The sequence below is a fragment of the Pan paniscus genome, chromosome 13, assembly GCF_029289425.2.
Source record: "Pan paniscus chromosome 13, NHGRI_mPanPan1-v2.0_pri, whole genome shotgun sequence".
Taxonomy (NCBI): Eukaryota; Metazoa; Chordata; class Mammalia; order Primates; family Hominidae; genus Pan; species Pan paniscus.
Window position 1 is genome coordinate 81232708 of NC_073262.2, and position 22578 is coordinate 81255285.

General features: G+C 38.9%; 1 protein-coding gene across 1 annotated transcript in view; it reads right to left on the bottom strand.

The window, feature by feature from the left end:
* Positions 1-22578, bottom strand: part of TTN (titin) — a 280746-nt gene that overhangs the window by 60538 nt on the left and 197630 nt on the right. Inside the window, exons 271-303 of the mRNA XM_063595464.1 lie at positions 22204-22488; positions 21824-22117; positions 20216-20515; positions 19789-20097; positions 19510-19700; positions 18679-19108; positions 17083-17391; positions 16803-16951; positions 16683-16715; positions 16459-16588; positions 16066-16365; positions 15655-15972; positions 14488-14784; positions 14080-14379; positions 13681-13995; positions 13439-13587; positions 12841-12991; positions 12471-12752; positions 10489-10791; positions 9331-9633; positions 8948-9229; positions 8555-8854; positions 8160-8462; positions 7762-8070; positions 7366-7647; positions 6965-7264; positions 6586-6879; positions 3525-6491; positions 2886-3206; positions 2503-2787; positions 2105-2404; positions 1492-1794; positions 58-333 (exon numbers count right to left, since the gene is read on the bottom strand). Coding sequence (XP_063451534.1) covers positions 58-333; positions 1492-1794; positions 2105-2404; positions 2503-2787; positions 2886-3206; positions 3525-6491; positions 6586-6879; positions 6965-7264; positions 7366-7647; positions 7762-8070; positions 8160-8462; positions 8555-8854; positions 8948-9229; positions 9331-9633; positions 10489-10791; positions 12471-12752; positions 12841-12991; positions 13439-13587; positions 13681-13995; positions 14080-14379; positions 14488-14784; positions 15655-15972; positions 16066-16365; positions 16459-16588; positions 16683-16715; positions 16803-16951; positions 17083-17391; positions 18679-19108; positions 19510-19700; positions 19789-20097; positions 20216-20515; positions 21824-22117; positions 22204-22488 — 11670 coding nt within the window. The remainder of the gene's footprint in view (positions 1-57; positions 334-1491; positions 1795-2104; positions 2405-2502; positions 2788-2885; positions 3207-3524; positions 6492-6585; positions 6880-6964; positions 7265-7365; positions 7648-7761; positions 8071-8159; positions 8463-8554; positions 8855-8947; positions 9230-9330; positions 9634-10488; positions 10792-12470; positions 12753-12840; positions 12992-13438; positions 13588-13680; positions 13996-14079; positions 14380-14487; positions 14785-15654; positions 15973-16065; positions 16366-16458; positions 16589-16682; positions 16716-16802; positions 16952-17082; positions 17392-18678; positions 19109-19509; positions 19701-19788; positions 20098-20215; positions 20516-21823; positions 22118-22203; positions 22489-22578) is intronic.

Consider the following 22578-nt stretch of genomic DNA (forward strand, 5'->3'; position numbering starts at 1 on the left):
ATAAAAATGTTTCTGAGCTTCATATTTAGATGGCCATTTGTCTAATACTTAACTTACCCATGACTACAACTTTGATTTTCTGAGTGTCTGTCCCAGAACTGTTCTCTGCTGTGAGGCTGTAGTAACCACTGTCTTTCCTAGTCACATCTTTTATGATCAGAATTGAAGAGCTGTCTGCTTTATGCACTGCCAGGTGGCTGGATGTGACAACTTCATCTTCTCCTTTTTTCCATTTACAGGTGGGATGAGGCTTTCCATACACATGGGCTTCAATTCGGAGTTTTTTCCCAGCTTTGATAGTTATTTGCTCTGGCATAAGGATCTTTGGTGGCACTGAAAGTAAAATGAAAAGATATTAATTTTGGGAAGGTGGATAAGTTTCTTCTGGTGGAGAGCTATACTGGTGCAAATTAATGCTTGCATTACCACCAATTTTTTTTTATATATACTTTAAGTTCTGGGATACATATGCAGAATGTGCAGGCTTGTTACATAGGTATACATGTGCCATGGTGATTTGCTGCACCCATCAACACATCGTCTACATTAGGTATTTCTCCTAATGCTATCCTTCCCCTAGCCTCCCAACCCCTGACAGGCCCCAGTGTGTGATGCTCCCCTCCCTGTGTCCATGTGTTTTCATTGTTCAGCTCCCACTTATGAGTGAGAACATGAGGTGTTTGGTTTTCTGTTCTTGTGTTTGCTGAGAATGATGGTTTCCAGCTTCATCCATGTCCCTGCAAAGGACATAAACTCATCCTTTTTTATGGCTGCGTAGTATTCTGTGGTGTAAATGTGGTGCCACATTTTCTTTATCCAGTCTGTCATTGATGGGCATTTGGGTTGGTTCCAAGTCTTTGCTATTGTGAACAGTGCCACAATAAACATACATGTGCATGTGTCTTTATAGTAGAATGATTTATAATCCTTTGGGTATATACCCAGTAATGAAATTGCTGGGTCAAATGGTATTTCTGGTTCTAGATCCTTGAGGAATCGCCACACTGTCTTCCATAATGGTTGAACTAATTTACACTCCCACCAACAGTGTAAAAGCTTTCCTATTTCTCCACATCCTCTCTAGCACCTGTTGTTTCCTGACTTTTTAGTGATCACCATTCTAACTGGTGTGAGATGGTATCTCATTGTGGTTTTGATTTGCATTTCTCTAATGACCAGTGGTGATGAGCTTTTCTTCATATGTTTGTTGTACAGCCAATATTTTTAAAAACACAGAATAGGGTAGAAAACATAAGAATGCACATGATAATAAATGGGTATTGTTTCAGGAAATGTTTTTTAGTTATATATGTGTTTGTATAAGTTTATTTACTGTGTGTTTTTGGCCCACACATGTGTTTGAAAGCCACTGTTCTCTATTGTTTTTCAAGAATTTCTAGAGCTAGATTCCTCAGGGAGAAATGTCTACATATAAAAGAAGAAATTCTAATAAACTTACCACATGACATAAATGAAGCAACGACTACTTACACAGTTGTTCTTTGGCTTCATACACTCCTTCAGCTTCTCTTGGCAAACTGACTCCAACAGCATTTCTGGCCGCTACTCTAAATTTGTATTTCTTTCCTTCCTTTAGGCCAGTGACAACAAGGCTCAGATCTTTTACCACTGAGTACTCTGTCCAGCGATCTGCAGGCTGCTCTTCTTCTCTGTAACTAATGATGTAGCCATCGATTTTAGCACCTCCATCACGTAGGGGAGGTAACCAGGCTAAGGTGGCACTGTTCTTGGTCATTTCAGTCACTTCTAATTTCCTTGGGGGATCCGGCTCACCTAGAAGAAAAACATAATTTAGAAGATTACCTAGGTAACCTAATCAAATCCCCTTTGTTAATGTACATAAGAGTTTTAGTATGGATTTGCTCCAATGTACATAGAACCTGTAGTTCAGTACATTAAAAGCAAAACATATAAGATGAGACAGATCAAAAAAGTGTTTCATGAGTGAGATAGATATTTATTACACTATTTCGGTCTCTACAAATGAAATCTCTTTCAGAAGTGGATTAAAATGGTATTAGTATCTTGACCTTGCTAAAATAGGAGACTGGGGTTAAAAGGAGGAAGAAAGCATAATACTCACTTAGAGGATCTGATGCAAGCACTGGTTTTGGGACATCTGTTGGGACGCCAGGGCCATATTCGTTGACAGCAGTTACTCTGAAGTAATACTCATTCCCAGGGACAAGATTGGTTACATGGAAGCTTGTTTTCTTAACTTCTGGGGTAACGGTCGACCATGTCTTTCTGTCTGCCTCACGTTTCTCCACGATATAATGTGTCACTTGGCTCCCACCGTCGTTTTCAGGAGGGGCCCAGGACACGTGGCATGATGTTTTAGTGACATCTGAAACTTTTAAATCAGACACAGGCCCAGGAGTGTCTGTAAAGAATCATAAAATCAGATATACATGTCTCCTCAGCATCCCTATTAACAAATTCATTTTTGAAGTGGGAGGGAGAAGCATTTTAGTAACCCACCTAATACTCTGACATTTACGAATACAGCCTTTTCTCCTGCTGGGTTCACAAGTGTTAAGGAATATTTTCCTGAGTCATCACGGGTAGAATTGGGGATGACAAGGAAGGCCATAGTGTCAACCAGATCAACTTGTCCTTTTCTGACCACATTATCAATGCCAACTTTTCGCCAAGTGACTTTAGGGGCTGGTCGTCCTCTCACTATAGCAAAGAGACGAATAGGGCATCCTGCTCTCACTATGACCAGTTTCCTCATGCTGGCATCCAAATCAATCTCTGGAGGTTCTGCAAATGACATTAAGGTCATTAATTGATTTTTCAGAATGTGGGGAAATCATAAGAAATTAAGTGTGAATGAATCACATGCTAAAGGAAGGACTTACCTAGTATTTCTTTAGGTTTGATAGCTTCCTTTAGCTCTGCAGGGCGCCCAATACCAACTTGGTTTTGGGCACACACCCTGAACTCATATTCCTGGTTTTCATCCAAGCTGGTAACAGTGAATTCCTTGCGTACAAGCTGTGCTGCAGCATTACACCGTTTCCAGCCTTCATCAGGAGACGCATCTGCTATTTTTGGTCTCATTTCCACAACATATCCAATGATCGGTGCACCACCATCATAGACTGGTTTTCCCCAGCCAAGAGTTATGGAATGTTTGGTTGTATCAACCACTCTGAAATTGGTTGGTGGACCAGGTGGCTCTGAAAGTAAAATATACATATAGTTAACTACTACTAGTGATACTTCAATGTGTAATTTTATATAGCCTATTCTCAGTTAATCAAATATAGGTCATCCAATTTTTCAATTAGTGTCCTCTTTATTTTCCTTCATAAAAATGAGAATCTACTATTGTTTGTACCTTTTAGGTATTTTGGTAAAAGGTCTATTTGGAAAAATATTTGCTAAATACAGTTTGGATGTTACAGATTTAGATGTTACATTAACTTATTTATCGAATACTTCTGTGCTTGAGATTAAGAGTTGATGTAATATCAGAAAAAACAAGGACATCCTACCTATGGGGTCTTTTGCCACCACTGGTCTTGAAGGCAAGCTTGGTTCTCCAATTCCAATTTCATTTTCTGCCTTGACACGGAACTGATATTCATGGTCTGGGAGGAGATTCTGTACTTTCATACGTCTCTCAGGGATTGCACTCTTGTTGACAGGGACCCATCGTGTTGAATGCTTTTCCTTTTTCTCCAAAAAGTATCCAGTTATAGACTTTCCACCATCATATTCAGGTGGATTCCAAACCACAGTCATCTCTTCTTTGCTTACTTTAGTGACTTCTGGGGGATCAGGGCGACCAGGTTTATCATACTTGGTTTTGGCTATGACTGGTTTACTTTCTGTTGGAGGCCCTGTGCCTATTTTATTTTCTGCACGGACTCTGAAAATATATTCATTTCCTTCTATGAGACGTGTTACTGTAGTACCAGGTGTCAAGACAGTAGCAGAATAGGTAGACCAAACCATTCGCTTTGTCTCACATTTTTCTAGAATATAATTTTGGATTTCACAGCCACCATCATCTTCTGGTGGATCCCAGCGAACAGTACACCTATCACTGGACACATCAACAATTTTCAGATTTCTCACAGGACCAGGCTTATCTAAAACGTTGACAGTGGCATAGGCCACAAAACTGCCAGCCGTGTTAGTTGCTGTAACTACATATTTACCCCCATCACTTCGCTTTGCTTTAGTAAGAGAAAATTTAGATGAATCAGCACGGGTATCAATCTTGACCCTTGGTGATCTTGTTAAGTCTGTAGCGTCTTTGTCCTTGGTCCATGCAACTTCTGGGAATGGTTTGCCTCTAACCCCTGCCTCAAGCCTAATGGTGTCCCCTGCTTTGACAGTTAGGACCCCACTTAATTTCAGATCAAGTACTGGTTTTTGTAAGTCTTCTTTCACAACAACTTCCTCTGTCTTCACCCAGTCACTTTCCCCACCTTCATTCTTTGTTTGCACTCTGAACTCATAAATCTGGTTTTCAACACATCTGTCAACCATGTAGTGAGTTTCTTTAATGCTTCCTTTATGCACTCTTTCCCAGTCATCGGAGCCCTTAAGCCTTCTCTCAACATGATATGACAGATTTGGACTGCCACCATCATAGTCAGGCCTCCGCCACTTTAGGTAGACAAATGTCTTTCCTTTATCTGCAATGTGAAGGTTTTCAGGCTCACCTGGTCTGTCAATAGGGTTAATAGCCAGAATGGGAGTTTTTGTTTCGATGGTTGGCCCAACACCTACTTTATTCTCTGCACAAACTCGGAAATAGTATTCATTGTTGGCTAAAAGGTTGGCCTTGATTAATCGTTTAGTGACATCTGATGCAACAATTGACCAGCCTTTCTGGTTTGGTTTGCGATATTCTACTATGAAGTTTGTTATTTCTGAGCCGCCATTATCTAGTGGGTTTTCCCAAGAAATTGTACAGTTCTCTTTGGTTACATTGGTAACCTTCAAATTCTGGCAAGGCCCAGGTCTGTCAAGGACGTTAACGATGGCTGAACCTTGGGCATGTCCACTGCTGTTCTTAGCTGAGATGATATACTTGCCATGATCAGCTCTAACAGCTTCTTTAATTTGTAACTCAACACGAGGTAGATCCTGAATAAGGTCCACCCTCTTTTCTCGGACCAATACTTTGCCTTCCTTAGTCCAAGTTATGTCTGGTTCAGGTCTGCCTTTGACTCGAGCTAGAATGCGGATAGTTTGGCCTACTCTCACGGTAATAACATCACGACAAGTAACATCAAGTTCTACTTCTGGAGGATGAAGGATATCTTTTGCAATCACAGATTCTGCTAGTTCTCTTGGCTCACCCTCTCCTACAATATTAGCTGCCTTTATACGGAATCTGTACTCATTTCCTTCAATTAGTCCAGGTACCCTAAAGGCACATTGCCTAATGAGTTCATCTTTATTAATCCTGTTCCATTGTGCCGTGCCAGGTTTCTGACATTCCACTACGTATCCTAGAATGGGGCTACCACCATCACTGAGAGGCTTTGTCCACACCAAATCAGCTGTTTCTCTGCTCTTGTCTTTCAGTTTAGGATTAATAGGTGGTCCAGGTGGTTTGATGGGCCGGCAAGCTTTTATTGGATCAGAACTTGGGGATGGTTTGCTTAGTCCTGCAAGATTTTCAGCAAAAACTCTAAACTCATATGTATTTCCTTCATAGAGTCCAGTCACTCTGAACTTCAGGTCAGCGATAGGTGTTTTGTTGACCCTCACCCATTTGCCAGTTACTTCTCGACGTTCCATATAGTAGCCAGTTATTGGACTGCCACCATCAGATTTTGGCAGGGTCCAAGACACTGTTGCTGCATTTTCAGTAATGTCAGTAACCACTGGTTTACCAGGAGGAGATGGAGGACTAAATTTATGCTTAGCAACAGTAGGTGTGGAGTCAAGGGGAGGACCAACACCTATCTTATTCTCTGCTCTAACTCGGAAAACATATTCACAGCCCTTCTGCAGATGTGGGATTTTCAGCTTTGTCTTACTGCTTCCGGAAGAGACAACACCCCACGTGTCTTTCCTTGTATCTTGTTTCTCAACAATATAATTTATCACAGGGCTTCCTCCATCATCCTTAGGTGGCTGCCATGAGATAGTCATGTGTTCAGGAGTAACATCCAGAATATTAATAGGACCTGTTGGTGGCCCAGGAACATCAAGAACAGTAAGATGTACGGCTACTGTTTTGCTACCGGCTGCATTGGAAACTGTGATTTGATATTCCCCAGTGTCTCTCCTTAAGCAGTTCTTAATGGTAAGTACTGATGAGAAGTTGTCTGTTTCAACTGTGTAGTGCTCATCGGTTTTAATCTCACTCCCATCGGTTGTCCACTTTGCAGTAGGAACAGGCACACCTCTTATAATAGCAGGGAATCTGACTGTGGTTCCAGCCTTTACCACAAGACCTTCAATTAATTTCACATCTAGCTCCACGGATGGAGGCACTGAAAAGTGAACATGAAAAAATTAGATTTTGATTTTCACCTATATGAATAATTTTAAAAAGAAATAAGGTAATACTGCTAGTCCAAAAATTACCTAGTTTTTCTTGACATTCTATCGGGATAGTTGTGTCAGGGAGACCAAGACCCACAATGTTTTCAGCTTTTACACGGAATCTATAGGTCTTTCCTTGTTGTAGTCCAGTAACCACACACTCTAAGTTTGTCACAGTCTTAAATTTAATCCAGTCCTGGGTGCCTTCTTCTTGATATTCTACCAAATATCCAGTGATTGGAGAACCACCATCACGATCCGGCTTATTCCAGACTAGGGAGACTTCAGTCTTGTCAACATCTACATGGTGCAGGTCCTTGGGTGGCCCTGGGGGATCTTTTCAAAGAAGAAGTTATGATGAAAAAGTAATATTCTTAAAGACAGTCAAACAATAGTTTTGTATTCAGAGAAAGCAACTTACGGAGAGGATCCAAAGCCTTGATTGGTTTTGGTGTTTCAACAAAAGGACCACGTCCATACTGGTTCTCTGCAGCTACTCGGAAGAGGTACTGGTTGCCTTCATTCAGATGCTTAGCGAAGTGACTCTTTTTCTTTGATGTAGCTGAGAGAGGTGACCACTGGGCGCTGGCAACATCTCTCCTCTCAACCACATAATTGGTAATAACAGAACCACCATCATCCAGTGGTTCTTTCCAAGTAAGGTAACATGAATCTTTCCTAATTTCACTGACTTCTAGATCTCTAGGTGGCCCAGGTTTATCTAAAAAGTGTTAAATAACAGTTTTATAAGTAATTTTATCCAAATAAGAGCTCAAAATTATCAAAATTTATTTTTAATGGCATAAGTATTAAAATTCTTACCTAATACAAGTACTTTTACTGAGACAGTTTTTGAACCAGCTGGATTCTCCACTGTTAAAGAATAAATTCCACCATCTTCATGGGCAGCATTACGAATTTCAAGCTTGCTACCAACTGGAGTCACATCAATTCTTGCTTTAGTTGGAGCATCTCTGTCTTCTTTTTTCCAAGTTACTTTTGGGAATGGCACTCCTTTGATGATGGCACTAAGTCTTAGAGTATCACCAACCTTAATGTGTTGTTCTCTTGCCATGTTGGCATCAAGAATCAACTCAGGGGGTTCTAGAATAAAGAGAACAGAACACTCAGATTTGATCCATAATGCAGATTACAATTAAACACATACAATCAGACATCTATTTTCCTTGCAAACACAAGTGAGAGCATTTTACTCACCAAGCCTGTCTTTTACTAGGACTGGCTCCGGAACATGAGCTGGATCTGATTCACCAGCTTCATTGACTGCTAACACTCTAAACTTATAGGTTTGACCGTCCCGAAGACCGGTGACTTTATATTTAGTTTCAGGACATGACTCAGGGGTGTGATTGGCTCTTCTCCACTCTTCATCTCCAACTTTCTGGTACTCAACAATATAACCCAGAATCTTGCTCCCACCATCATGACGTGGTGGCTGCCAAGTTAGATCGACTGAATTGCATGTTGTATCTATTGCTTCAGGATTAACAGGTGGACTTGGTTTAGCTAAAAAATAAAAGTAAAAAACGAATTAGCATATAGCTGAAAACAAAGTTAGATAACATGAAAACTGAATAAATCCATTAATACTATACCAATTGGATCTTTAGCAAAGACTGGTTTGGATGGTGGGCTTGGATCTCCAATACCAATTTCATTTTCTGCAGAAACCCGGAATTCATACTGACATCCTTCTAGAAGATCAGGAACCCTAAATTTAGTATATGGATGAATAGGATCTTTGGTAACTCTAGCCCATCGTTTAGACATAGTTTCTCTCTTTTCCAGGATGTAGTTTGTGATTGGTTTTCCTCCATCATGTGGCTTATTCCAGGTTACTAATGCAGAGTCTTTGGTAACTTCTGTAACAATTGGCTGATCAGGTGCATCAGGAACCCCTGTAACAAATGTTGGAAAATGCGTTAGAAATTTATTTCTTTATGTTAGTTTTATCAAGCATTGAATCACTAAAAAGAAACATAATGCATACTGAAACGATCTTTGGCTTTCATTGAATCAGACACCAGAGGATCACTTATTCCATACAGATTTTCAGCATGTATCCGGAAAATATAATCTTTTCCTTCAAGTAGTTTAGAAACTTTGCATGTTGTTTTAGCACTTGCAGATGTCACTGGCATCCAGACGTCTTTACCCACTTCCTTCTTCTCAATAATATAATTGGTGATTTCACTGCCTCCATCATCTAAAGGAGGCTTCCAAGAGATAACCATGTAATCTTTGGTCACCTCATCAAAACTAACTGGTCCTACTGGTGGTCCAGGACGGTCTGCAGAAAAAAAAAATCATGGCACAAAATGTTATTGCCATTTCTGCTTTTGAAAGAACAGAAGATCTATTCTTTCCACTAAATAAGACTTACCAACAACATTAACTTGACAGAAACCTTTCCTAGAGCCTGTACTGTTCTCCACAACCACACAGTATTTGCCGGAATCTGAACGTTTGGCCTTGATCTTCTCTAAAGCAAGTGTTGTTGGTGTAGTCTTTATACGAGTGCGATCATCTTCCAGCACATCAGCTTCATCTTTGAACCAGGAAACCTTAGGCTTTGGTTTGCCTGAGTAACGGCCAGTGAGGGCAAAAGCTTCACCAACTCGAATCGTGAGCTTATCTCTGAAGTCGAGGTGAAGCGTTGGGGGTGCTAAAATTTGTAATTATAAAGGCAAGTCATTTTTATTGATGTCTTATTGCAAATCTACAAATGTGCAAGTTTCAGAAGTATAAATTGTAGTAGACACATACCCAGCTCATCCTTGCAAGTGATTGGTTTGGTGCAAAACGATGGTTTGCCTTGTCCAACAATGTTGACAGCACTGACACGGTACTCATAGGTATCACCTTCTTTTAAGCCTTTAACAGTGTATTTTCTGCTAAGCAAGTTGTCATTTGTAACTTTGTGGAACTTCTCAGTCCCAATGAGCCGACTTTCTAGGACATAGTTAATAATTTCTGACCCACCATCATACTTAGGAGGATTCCAAGTCAAAGTTACAGTATTTTTAGTAACTTCTTTGACTTCCAGGTCTTCAGGACGCTCTGGTACAGCTGCGAATATAAGTATAGGAATTGTGGTAGAAAAAAATGTCACATTAAGAATGTAGTAGGATGTAGTGAATATTCCTTTTCTGAAGATTGCATTTAAACATTAAACTCTCTGCTCCCATAAATAGCAAAAGAGATCTCATCATAAAACTATTAGAGTTAAAAAGGACCCAATACAATTGAATTTCTTCACTTGACAGATGAGGAAATAGAGGTTTGTTGAGGCAAAATAATTTAGGAAAGGTCTTCAGAATTGGTAGTTTTAGAAGTAGGAAAATAATTCAGTTTCTATTAATGCCATTAAGTGGGAAATTAAAAAAAAATCTGTGAGGTATAGATGGAAGAAATTTGATAAATGAGCTAGGAGTGGTAATGCCAGCACTTTCGGAGGCCGAGGCAGGTGGATCACTTGAGGCCAGGAGTTTGAGACCAGCCTGGCCAACATGGCAAAACCCTGCCTCTACTAGAAATACAAAAATTAGCTGGGCATGGTGGTGCATGTCTGTAATCCCAGCTACTTGGGAGACTGAGACACAAGAATCACTTGAACCTCAGAGGTGGAGGTTGCAGTGAGCCAAGATCATGACACTACACTCCAGCCTCGGTAACAGTAAGACTATGTGTCAAAACCAAAAAGAAAAAAAAAAAAACAAAAAGAAATTCAATGAATTATACATATTTGTAAAATCTCTTTCACAATCACTGTCCAAATACTACCAAATCAGATACTGAGTTGTTGTGTGATAACTGCTTGTCAAGTGAATGAAATGTACGGCATTTATACACATATTTTTTCACCATAGTCTTGTACTAAATGAGTAAAGAAGTGATTAAGTATAATTTTTTTTTTTAACTTACTTATTGGCTCTCTGATAACAAGTGCCTCTGATGTCTCAACAAATGGACCCATGCCAATACTATTTTCAGCCGCAATTCGGAAAAAGTAGGCTTTTCCTTGAATGAGACCCTGGACAGTAGCATTTTGTCGGGTAACTGTATATGTCACTGGGGTCCATGCTCTGCGGTCAGATTCACGCTTTTCAATGACATAATTGGTGATTGGAGAGCCTCCATCATCTTCTGGAGAAAACCATGTCAGTTTGCAGGACTCATTGGTTAGGTTGTGAGCTAGGAATGGTGTTCCAACGGGACCTGGAACATCTGGAAATAAGAAGAAAATATTTCAAGCTGTTTGCCTTCAATGAAAGATAATGCTCAACACTTGTTTTTTTAAAAGGAGACAAAAATGTTGTTTTGAAGAAAGTAAGGTTTTGTGTCTACTAATTGAGTTAGTTTTTCCTTCTGCTATCTAGTCAATACAAAAACAGTCAACCACTTTTTTTTTTTTTTTGAGATGGGAGTCTCGCTCTGTCACCCAGGCTGGAGTTCAGTGGCACAATCTCAGCTCACTGCAACCTCCGCTTCCCAGGTTCAAGCAATTCTCCTGCCTCAGCTTCCCAAGTAGCTGGGACTACAGGCATGTGCCACCATACCGGGCTAATTTTTGCATTTTTAGTAGAGACAGGGTTTCACCATGTTGGTCAGGCTGGTCTCGAACTCCTGACCTCAAGTGATCCACCTGCCTTGGCCTCCCAAAGTCAGGGGATTACAGGTGTGAGCCATAGCATCAAGCCCCATATTTGTTAATGAAGTAGGTTTGCAACAGTTATTGGTTACCATGGTTTTAGTAGAGGCTGAATGGAAAATAAAAATGCTTTTTAAAAGCAATTTGTGAGTTGGACAGGAGGGAGCTGGGAGGCAAGCATGCAGAGGGATACAAGAGATGGGTAAGAGTGGCATAGTCAGTTTCTATGTCCAGTTTCCTCTGCAGGGGAAAAGGAGAGAGAGATGGTTTATTTCTGGATGACCAGTGGATCAACAGCAGCATAGGAGGCCCCAAATTTCAGAATGACTTTGAGGAGGTTGCAAATAATTAACGTGGAAATGTACCAGTTCTCAAATTAAAGTAATAACCATTAGGCAAAAGAGCTTTAGGTGCTTGAAACTAACCTGAAAGTTTGTGGGACTACTGCTTAATGAAATATTTTTCCTTATGCCATTCTTATATTAATTATATTCAACATAGAACTGGCAATTTTCACATAAAAACTGTGGCTGGAGTATTGTTGTGCCTAGAGACATGCTTAGAAAGAGCCCTGAGTGGAAAGGCTTCGTGTTCTGAGCAAATCACTGGACTAAAGCCTCCAGTGAGAGCCATGAAAAAGCCTCATAGAGTTCAACTCTATATTCAGTGACTAGAAATGCAATATTGATAACCAACTATGATGCTTCTCTTCAATTAGAATACTGAAACCCTTCAAACAGGTTTTTGCATTATTATGATAATTTAGCGATGGGGTAGAGTCTCATGATGTGAAATGGTCAGCACTGGCAAATTGTTAAACATTCATGTACAGTTTAAGGAAAGTTGCTTCTATGAAAACTATATAACAACATAATAGACACTATGGGGGCAAGTTCTATAAAAAAGCCATATTTATTCTGGGCCATGATTCAGAATACATATTCATGGCCTTCTAGCAATTTGAGAATTGTGTACATGCACTCTTTAGGTTCACTGGAAACATGGATGCATGTCTTCTTGTTAGCATCTGTTTTCTCAATTATATAATTTGTAAACTTAGACCCACCATACAGAATACACATAGAATAAAAAAGTAAGGAGGAAATTTTTAAAAATTCTAATAATGTTCAACGTGATTATGGGTGATTTTTCTTATTTTCCAAAATGTTTGTTACATAGCATACAGCATAGCTTTGTGTAAATATAATAAGAATGTTGGTTTAAAAAGTTGCACAGACAAATTGAAAGTATTTACCTAATACATCAACAATAATTGTCTTCTTTCTTTCTCCGGCTTCATTTTTGGCAAGAAGAGAATAGACGCCTTGATGGCTCCTCTGGCAGTTCTTGATGACCATGGATGAGCTAATGGCTGTGGTCTCAATGGTGGCTTCTTGAGGTAAGGTTCTTTCATTCATGTTCCAGGTGACGGTTGGAGGAGGCTTTCCAGACACATAGGCAATGATTCGGATCACCCCTCCAGCATGGACAACAATTCTATCTCTGACACTGGCATCTAGCTGAAGGTCAGGTGAAACTGGAAGCAATTGAAAATTACAAATGTGATTTTTCCCCTTCAATCTGAAACATAAATACTGATGGCATAAGGAAGGATTGATAATTACCAAGTCTGTCCTTCATTTCAATGACATCTGTGACCTCTCCAGGTTCTCCAATGCCAGCAATGTTGACTGCTCTAACTCTAAATTTGTAGAATGCTCCTTCCTTTAATCCTGTCACAACAAGCTTTGTTCCTCTCACTTCTTTATCTTTACCCTGGGGAGAAATCATAGACATTTTATAATTAGAATAGTTCTTTGTAGCTTCTTGCTTTAATGGCTTCCTAAAGCATCACCAGCAGCCTATTTAACTGTTTACTCTGGGAAAATTGTTGCTGGTTTAGGTTTTAGGGATCAGACATTACAGGCAACACTGAATGGAATAACTTGGCAGGAGTTATGCTTTAAAATTATTGTCAAATGATTAAACCTTGATTTATTTATTCCACATTCCAGGGTTTATAACCAAAAGATTAGTAATAACATGACTTAACTTTTGATTCGATTTCTGACATTAACAGATGTTTGGAATGTGAGTTAAAATTATGCTATTTTCCTGATTTCTTAATCCAAAAAGCATAGACAGAAGTTAATGGGATTGAGAATAACTATGACATTTTTTAGTTTATTCATAGTGCATTTCCTTAGTGCCAAGTTTTCCTACCTTTTCCCATTCTTCTTTTCCTTCTTCTTTATATTCAACGATGTATCCAGTTACTTTGGATCCACCATCTTTTAGTGGGGGAGACCACTCCAGATCTGCAGATGATTTAGTCCAATCTGTCACTTTGGGAAATGGAGGACCAGGAGGGGCTGCAAAGAGCCAGTATACGTTAGTATTCTTGACTTTTCCAAGGCACTTTTGGAAAATAAGATTTAAAAAAAAGGAATGGTTTCAAGGCTTACCAATTGGATCTCTAGCAGTCGCTGGGTCTGATGGCAGACTTGCTGGACCCACGCCAGCAGCATTGATTGCATACACCCGGAATTGATAGTCGGAACCTTCAATAAGACCAGTCACTTTATAAGAAACACCCAAAGTCATGGCTTTGATAGGATCTCGGTTAACTCTCTTCCATCTCTTTGAAGTGGTGTCTTTCATTTCCAGCCAGTACCCTGTCACAGGAGAGCCTCCATCATATTCTGGCTCTTCCCAGTTGACAGTCATGGAGTTACGAGTCACGCTGCTAACTGTTGGTTTATCTGGTGCTCCAGGGACAGCTGTGAAAAAGATCATATTGATTATAAGAAATTTAAAAAAAAAAGTAAAAATGGCTTTGTATGTGAAAATGTTCTCCTACTTACAGAAGAGGTTTCTTGCTGTTTCAGGTTCACTGTCAAGAGGTTCTCCAATGCCATATTTATTCTGGGCCATGATTCGGAATACATATTCATGGCCTTCTAGCAATTTGGGAATCGTGTACGTGCACTCTTTAGGTTCACTGGAGACATGGACCCATGTCTTCCTGTTAGCTTCTCTTTTCTCAATTACATAGTTTGTAATCTTAGACCCACCATCATCTTTAGGTGGAAACCAAGATAGTGTCATTTGATCTGCTGAAACAGATTCAAATTTTATGGGTCCCACTGGAGGGCCAGGACGACCTAAAATGGTTTAAAGAAGGAACCCTTTATCAGTCAGATGATTTTAAAGCCAAATGTTATTTATGAACAGAAAAACAAGTAATTTTAACCAAACCATGCAGTCTTTACCCAGGACATTCAGTCTCATCTCCTTTGATGCTGTTCCCAGATTATTTACAGCTGTGATGGTATATAAGCCAGTGTCACTCCTGCGAGACTGCGGAATAACTAAAGTGCAAGTATCATCTACCACCAGTTTGTTGACATGGGTGTCATAGAGAACAGGTTCTTTGTTATCAGGCTTCTTTGGAGGAGCTTTAAACCAGGTTAGTGTCGGGAATGGCACACCTTTAATTTTGGCCACAATGTTAACATCAGTTCCTTCTTCAACCTCCATGAATTCTTTTAGATCAATTGATGGTGGGCCTAGATTATTTAAAAAAAGTTGTCATTAGGAGCAAAAAGCATTGAGGGATAGAAAGTAGAATTCACAGTTACTATAAAGTTGTTTGGATCCACTGTAGGCAGACTTTGTAGCTCAGCCCAATATAAAGAATGGTTCTGTCTTTAACACTATTACGCTAGTTTGGGGAGCAGGTACACGGGGTCAGCATCTTTTATTGGATCTACACGTGGCTATATATCTGTGCTTGCCTCACTTTATTTGGCATCATTATGCATGTAATGATGTGTATTATTATATTCTCATATCCTGACAAAAGGGAAGAGAGGAGATTGTAGTAGGAGAGTATCATGGGATACTCTCTTTAATATTTATGCAGAATTATGAAGGGATACACAAGAAGGTGAATTCCCCTTTCAAGAAATATAACTGTTAATAAAAGGAAAGCAATTTTCCATTTTGCACAAATTTAGGACAGAAATATTCAAAGAGGGTAGTGACTACAGTTTCTTCACACTTAGATGAGAGAATAAACAAATACACAACAGTAGTGATGGTAATTATCAGAGGAAGAATTATTCTGTCCCTTTTGAGGAGCATGCAGAGAAATTGCTTTAGCCTCTGATAAATAAAACAGACTGCCATGGAGAAAATTACAGCGAGGAAATTACAGACATCATCTCCTTTGAACAGGGAAAAGGTAACAGGTAAGGGAATGTGAAAATTCTGTGGAAATTGAAGGAATGAGTAATTAAGTAATGTGCCCATGTCTACATTCAAGCCATAGTAGCTTCCTAAGGTACAGATATAGCTCTTTTAATTGTGAACTATTATTGAACACCTAGGAAGGCAGCTGTAAGGAGGACATTCTTTGTCGGTACATTGGTACTTACATGTCTGGTCTTTGACAGTCACAGGGCCAACAGTGGCTGAAGGCTTGCTGACTCCTGCAGCATTGACAGCTTTGACTCGGAATTCATATTCCCCACCCTCTACTAGGTCTTCAACAGTAAATTGCAGTTCTTCCACATCACGCTTATTGCACTGCCTCCAGGCTTCTTTCTTTGTCCCAGTAGGGTCCCATGCAAGGCACTCAACAATATAGTGGGTAACAGGGGAGCCCCCATCATTCTTTGGGGGTTTCCATGACAGATGCACTGTGTTCTTTGTGATGAGGCCAATCTTGAGTTTAATAGGAGGATCAGGAGGATCTGTAAAAATAATTAAAGGAAGTATTAAGCATTGTTTATAATAATATACTTCAATTTTGAGAAGATAGTTTAAATTTAGATTTTAAAGCTTACATATCGGATCTCTGGCAGTGGTCCTCTGAATGGTTTCCACAGGTGGGCCAATACCAAAACGGTTTTCTGCTCGCACACGGAAGAAATATTGCTGTTCAGAGAGGAGATCAGGCACTACAAATGTGGTGCTTCCACAGTCTGGATTGACTTTGGTCCAGGCTTTTCCATCAATAGTCCTCTTCTCAATAACATAGCCTTTGATCCTGTCTCCTCCATCGTCGTCTGGCATCTTCCATGAAAGTCTGCAACTACCCCTTGTGATATCACTGACTTTCAGATCTTTGGGTGGGCCTGGTACATCTGTTGGATGTAAATCACAATATAAGCAACGTTCCTTAAATGCTTAAAAATAATTTGTTTTTATTCTGTAGCAACTTTCAAAGTCTTTCTTACCCATGACTTTAACTCTGCAATTTGCAGTCTTTTGCCCTGCTTTATTCTTGGCTGTGATGCTGTATTTGCCTGTATGAGATCGTTTACACTCCGGAATAATAATTACTGAGGAGTTTTCAGCAGTCTCCAGCTGTACAAAGAAAATAGTAGTCATACATTGAATGAAATCATAGCAATATTGAAGTCAACCATATTCTGAATTATTTTAATTATTATTTTTTTACCTGTGCATCTTCGGGTATGTCATGAACTCCATCCTATTAGAAAAGGAGACAGTCAGTTGTAGTATAAATACTCCTTATAGTGATTCAGTGGAAAAAAGAGGAGAATGGTTATTTTCCTACCTTCATTGCTTTCTTTGCCTTTCCATCAAATTCCCAAGATGATTTTGGTGTTGGGCGTCCCTTGATGACAGCAGGAATCCTAATCTGTGAGCCAGCTTTACAAACCAGACAGTCCTGTGCTCCAATGTCAATGAAAACTTCTGGTTCCTCTGTAATACCACATACAATTTAACAGGATTTAGCTCATATTTGTCAAAAGTAATTGAAATATCTTCAGTAAATTAATCAATTTCATAATAAGATCAAAAGAGGAATACATAAACTGAGTAAGTACTAGTACCTTGAATATCAGTGACAGGGATCTCCCCAGTTGTATCACTTGGTTCAGATTCACCAGCTTCATTGACAGCTTTCACTCTGAATCTGTACTTCCTGAGCTCTTTCAGATTAGGCACCACACATTCACAGGTAGTTATAAGTTTGTCTGGTTCATTTACTCTTTTCCAGTCAGTAGTACCTTCTTCTTGCATTTCTACAATGTATCCTTTGATTGGGCTGCCACCATCTTTGGCTGGAGGTTTCCATCCTAGTGAGATGCTTGACTTCGTTTTATCTTTAACTTCTGGGCAAGAAGGTGGCCCCGGTGGAACTAATAACAAAAGAAAAAAAAAAAAGCTTCATCAGATTTTGAAGCTGATGAAGTGCTGGAGTCTTTTACTACACACGATCATATATTATTTTAATCTATTAAAATATTAAAATAGAAATGCTAAAAGGAAATACAGTTGCCTTCTAGAGAAGAGAAATAAAGGAAATGGTCTATTTTCCTTTAGCATTAATGCAAAAACAGAGAAAGCAAACAACTAACTGGGAATACAAAGACTACTTCCTATCTTGTTAGATTTACATTCTATTTATACATGATTGGTAAAAAACTACTTTACTTTTGAGATCCCTTTGAAGAAATTCTACAATAGCCTTTACTGAAAACATGATTTAAATTTAATTTGCCACAATATGAAAATTTAAAAACGATTCCATCAATAGCTAGTAAACCTTTGAACACAAACTAATCTTAATGCCCTTTAGGGACAGGATCAGTGTCTACAATAATCCCATAACAATCCTTTACCTTTCTGAAAGTGCTTTACAATTACAGAAATTCTTTTACTGTACTTGTCTTTTTAATCTTAACTTTTCCCCCTCCAGTGGTTAATATAGATCCTTGCACAAAGCACATGTTCAATACTAGTTTGCAAATGAATGAATAACTACCTCATTATATAGGTATATATGCTCCACATAGCACTTGAGTATTTAAAATTTTCTTTTTAACAAATAATTGAATTTTTCTTCTATAGAGAATCTAATCAGATATGTAGCAAATAAGATTAATTATTATAGCCACAGTGTTTTTTAATTTTTGAACGAATCTGCTCACAGATCTTTTAGAAGAATTTTTCTCTCTTATTTGACCTCACAGACTATGCCTGAGAATCCTAAATCTTTGTTCAATAATATTATAGAAAAGCTAACAACATTCTGTTTTTTGTTGAATTCCTACTGGAAGGTCTGACTGTTTAGTGGGAGAGATGATTTCCCCAGTATCTAATGAGATAGAAATTTATTTAAAGTATCAGAAGACATAGGAGTTTATAGTCCAGGTCTTTATTATTGTGATTCCTCATAAAATATTTGGTTTAATCCAAGAGTTTACAAACTGTATGATTTTATGTATGTGTGTATGTATATATCTGTGCATGTATGTATACACACATAAATATATACTTCCGATAGTCTATGTGAACATGAACCTTTTTTATTTTAATAAATAAAATAATTTGGCATAGAAAAATATAAGAAATTTAAGGCAGAATTATCCATTTAGTGACTTTGTGCTTTAGAAATTAGTCCCCAGAAACGGAAGCATACTTACATATGGGATCTCCTGCAACCTCTGGATCTGATGGTTCACTGGGAGGACCAATTCCTGCAGCATTTATTGCCATGGCTCTGAACTGGTATTTAACGCCTTCAAGCAAACGAGGAACATTAAATTCCACGCCTTTCAATCCCACTTTGGTTATTGGTGCTCGGCTAACACGTGACCAATAAGGACTTCCCTCTTCTCTTTTCTCCAGCCAGTAGCCAGTAATTGGAGAGCCACCATTGTCCAAAGGAGGAGTCCAGCTCACTAGCATTGATCCTTTGGTGCGTGCCAAAACTTTTGGTTTTCCTGGAGGTCCAGGAAGGCGATAAGGATCTTGAATGACTACTTTATCTGATTTGCACTCATCACTGATTCCATATTTATTCACTGCCCTGACTCGGAACTCATACTGACCATTGGGGATAAGTTTCCAGATCTAGAAATTAGAAAAACAGAAATTTATTGAAGAGAATATACTTACGTTGATTTTCACTCATTTAAAAATTCAACTTATTTTGGGAGGGATGACTGTAAGAAGAAATAAATATATAGACTCAAAACATGGGAAGACAGAGAAAAGGAGAAAGCTTTTTTAATATAAAAATATGTAGATGTATTGTACCTGATAGTGGATCTCAATTAAAAGAGTATCTGTGTATCAAACGCTATGTACTAAGGAGCCTTATGTGTGTGGGGCTTAACACTACAATAACAAAATAACAGCTTATTGTGTGTGGTTTTGAGTTTAATTATCAAATTCCAAGGTTATATTAAAATGGCATCAAACCAGAGTCATGTACTTTTAATGTGTATAAGAAAATATTCAGAAGAGTTTACCCCATATCTTTTCTCTACAGCAGTGTTGGTGACTTCCTCCCATTCTGCTTTCTTCCTACTTGCATCACGTTTGTCAATAACATAATGGGTGATTTCACTGCCACCATTATCAAGAGGGGCATCCCATGTCAAGTAGCAAGATTCAGCTTTAATGTCAGTAACAGCAAGATTTCTTGGTGGGGATGGGCGGTCTGGAAAGGAATCAACAGAGAATATTGAGAAGGCAATTCTTAAACAGACACTGGATGCCTTTTTGATGTAAGAAAGCAAGTCACTTACCATATACTTCAACGTGAACATTTCGGAACACTGAGCCAAGGCGATTGGAAGCAGTAACTGTGTAAGTGCCTTTGTCCTCCCGGACCGCTTTGGGAATGCTAAGCTCAGTTTTTGCCTCACTTCGGGATACCTCTTCCTTGGTTATCTGAAGTGCATCAGTGGGTTTTTCAATTACAGTTTCATTTTTGGACCATTCAATCTTAGGCATTGGAAGGCCTGTCACATCTGCAGGGATGTGGACAGGCTCTCCTGCCTTAACTTTGATAGTGTCTCCTCGAACACTCAGACGCAACTTAATAGTTGGAGGCACTGCAAAGAGAAGAGAAAGAAAAACAGTAACAAAGTCATAAGGATGTTTTTTTCAACTTATGGGATAAAGGCACACTGTAAAATGCATTAAAATTATTATTATATTCAGATTCCGCACCTTCATCATCTTGTATGACTACATTAAGAGGTAGGGATGGTTCACTTTCACCAATTTCATTGACAGCTTTGACACGGAACTCATACATTTGGTGTTCATCAAGATTTTCAACCAGAAAAGATGTGGTTGGGCAGAGTCGCTTGTTAACTCTTTCAAAGTCAGGTTTGTCATGACGCCGTTTTTCAATGATATATCCTTGGATGGGACTGCCACCATTACTGCGGGGCTCTTTCCAGTCAAGTGTGATAGTGGACTTTGTCCTTTCAGTGTATGTGAGCCTCTCTGGAGATGTTGGAGGACCTTTAGCCAGAGGCAAGTGAAAATGATTAGCATGAGATAAATATTCATGTAAGAAATAATATTTCACTTCAACTTAATTATGTAACAAATAGCCTTCTGTTTGGCATAACCTTACATCCTTATTTAAAATCATTCCTAAAACTTGTCAGTTGCCAAAATTATAGACATTCATGTAGACAGAATTTTTCTTAGCAAACTTTTCATCAAGATTATCAGTGAAAAATAAATCAAGGGCACGTATGTTTTTTTAATTTAACATTTTAGATTGTTTACCTTTGTAACTGGGGATGCTTCTGATTCTACTGAACTAGGAAAGTAAGTCTGTGAAGCTTTGCTTTGAATGACCAGCTGAGAGCAAAGTGTTTTTTCTTTTATTAACAGATAGTGGATATGTCTATGAACATACTTTGAGTCATGTTGCCTCACATGTGGGTTCAAAATATGGTGGAAAGAGGATGTATGTAATGCTGCTGAAGTTTTCTTTCCTGAAGGACCAAACTAAGAGTTAAGCTTTCAGTGGTAAAACTAGACCCAATCCATACTTGTTGACTGTTATTGCAACCAGAAGGAGTGGAAGCTCAGCTCTGTTCTGGTGCCTCTGGCACAGCCTGTGGTATATTGGACGTTCATAGATGAGCTGCAGCAGTGGTATAGGATGGATTTTTTTTTTTTTCAGGGGGTGATGGTGAAGGAATAAGTTCTTCTGTCTCTTGAGGAATGGGTCTTCCTCAAAGCCTTTGCTTTCTTAGATGGGATGTCAGTGTGCATTACTGCGTGTGCAATTTTAGTGTTTCGTATTGATTTCTGGGAGATTCCCTCTGGTTGGTTTTCTATTCTTTGGAGGCTGTTTCTGGTTTTGGGCCTCTCTATCCTTCCAGTATGGGGACTTTTTGAATATAGAGGAAGACTAAGGCATTTATTCTCAGGAATTGTCTAATCTTTTAGAGAACATTGAATTCTCTTTAACTACTACGCTAGTAAGTTTTAAAAACCCGACTTCCAATGTGTTCTACTGGAGAGATATAATATGTCTAAACTACTTCTAGGTTATTATTAAGCCCCTGTAGATCCAAGTTTTTCAGTACAAGAAACCATGCATGATTAATATACTTACAGCCACAAATTACATTGAAATTATAGGAAATATGATATCTTTAATGTTGCTAATAGTTTTTTGATTTACTTTTCTTATTACTCTTTAGCTATAGATTTTGAGACTGTTGGGAGTTTGAAGCCATAAAGCTCAGTAAATAATATAACTAGAAGCAAAACATTACTCTATAAACACAATGAAACCTTCTCTTTTACCTAGTGGATCAACTGCAAGAATTGGTCCTATTTCAACAGGAGGGCCACAGCCAAACTTGTTCTTGGCAATAACACGGAACTTATATTCTTGTCCCTCAAGCAGACCTGTGATGTCACATTTAGATCTCTCAGTCTCTATTGGTTGTCTCCAAGTATGCATCTTGGCATCTTTTCTTTCAATGATAAAGCCTGTTATTTCACTTCCTCCATCATCTTCTGGATCAGACCAGTTAAGTAGACACATTTTTCTGTTTGTTACAACAGGTTTTAAGTCAAGAACTGGACCAGGGACATCTGAAAACAAAACAAAGCCAAAAATCAATGTAATAAGATAGTATCACTTGGGAAAATCCTGTGAAAATCAGTGCAACATTCCTTACCAAAAACTTCTACCCTGGCTGCTGCAAATTTGGAACCACAGCTATTTGTAGCTGTAATCACATATCTGCCATGGTCTTTTCGCAGTGCATCCTTGATAATTAGTTCAGATTTGGTTCCAACGTTGTCTATTACAACACGGTCTTTATCCAGCTCCCCTTCTTCTTTGGTCCATACTTTTGTAGGTACAGGGCGACCAGTCACCACAGCTGGAATTCTAAGAGTCTTCCCAGCCATTATTTGTATTCCACCCTTGACAGAAACATCCAGTTCCACAGTTGGAGGCTCTGTTGAAAGAGAACAGTCACACATTAGCCCATGAAAGATTAAAAAATAGTCCCATATAGAGAAAATATCCATAATTTTATTCCAATAAC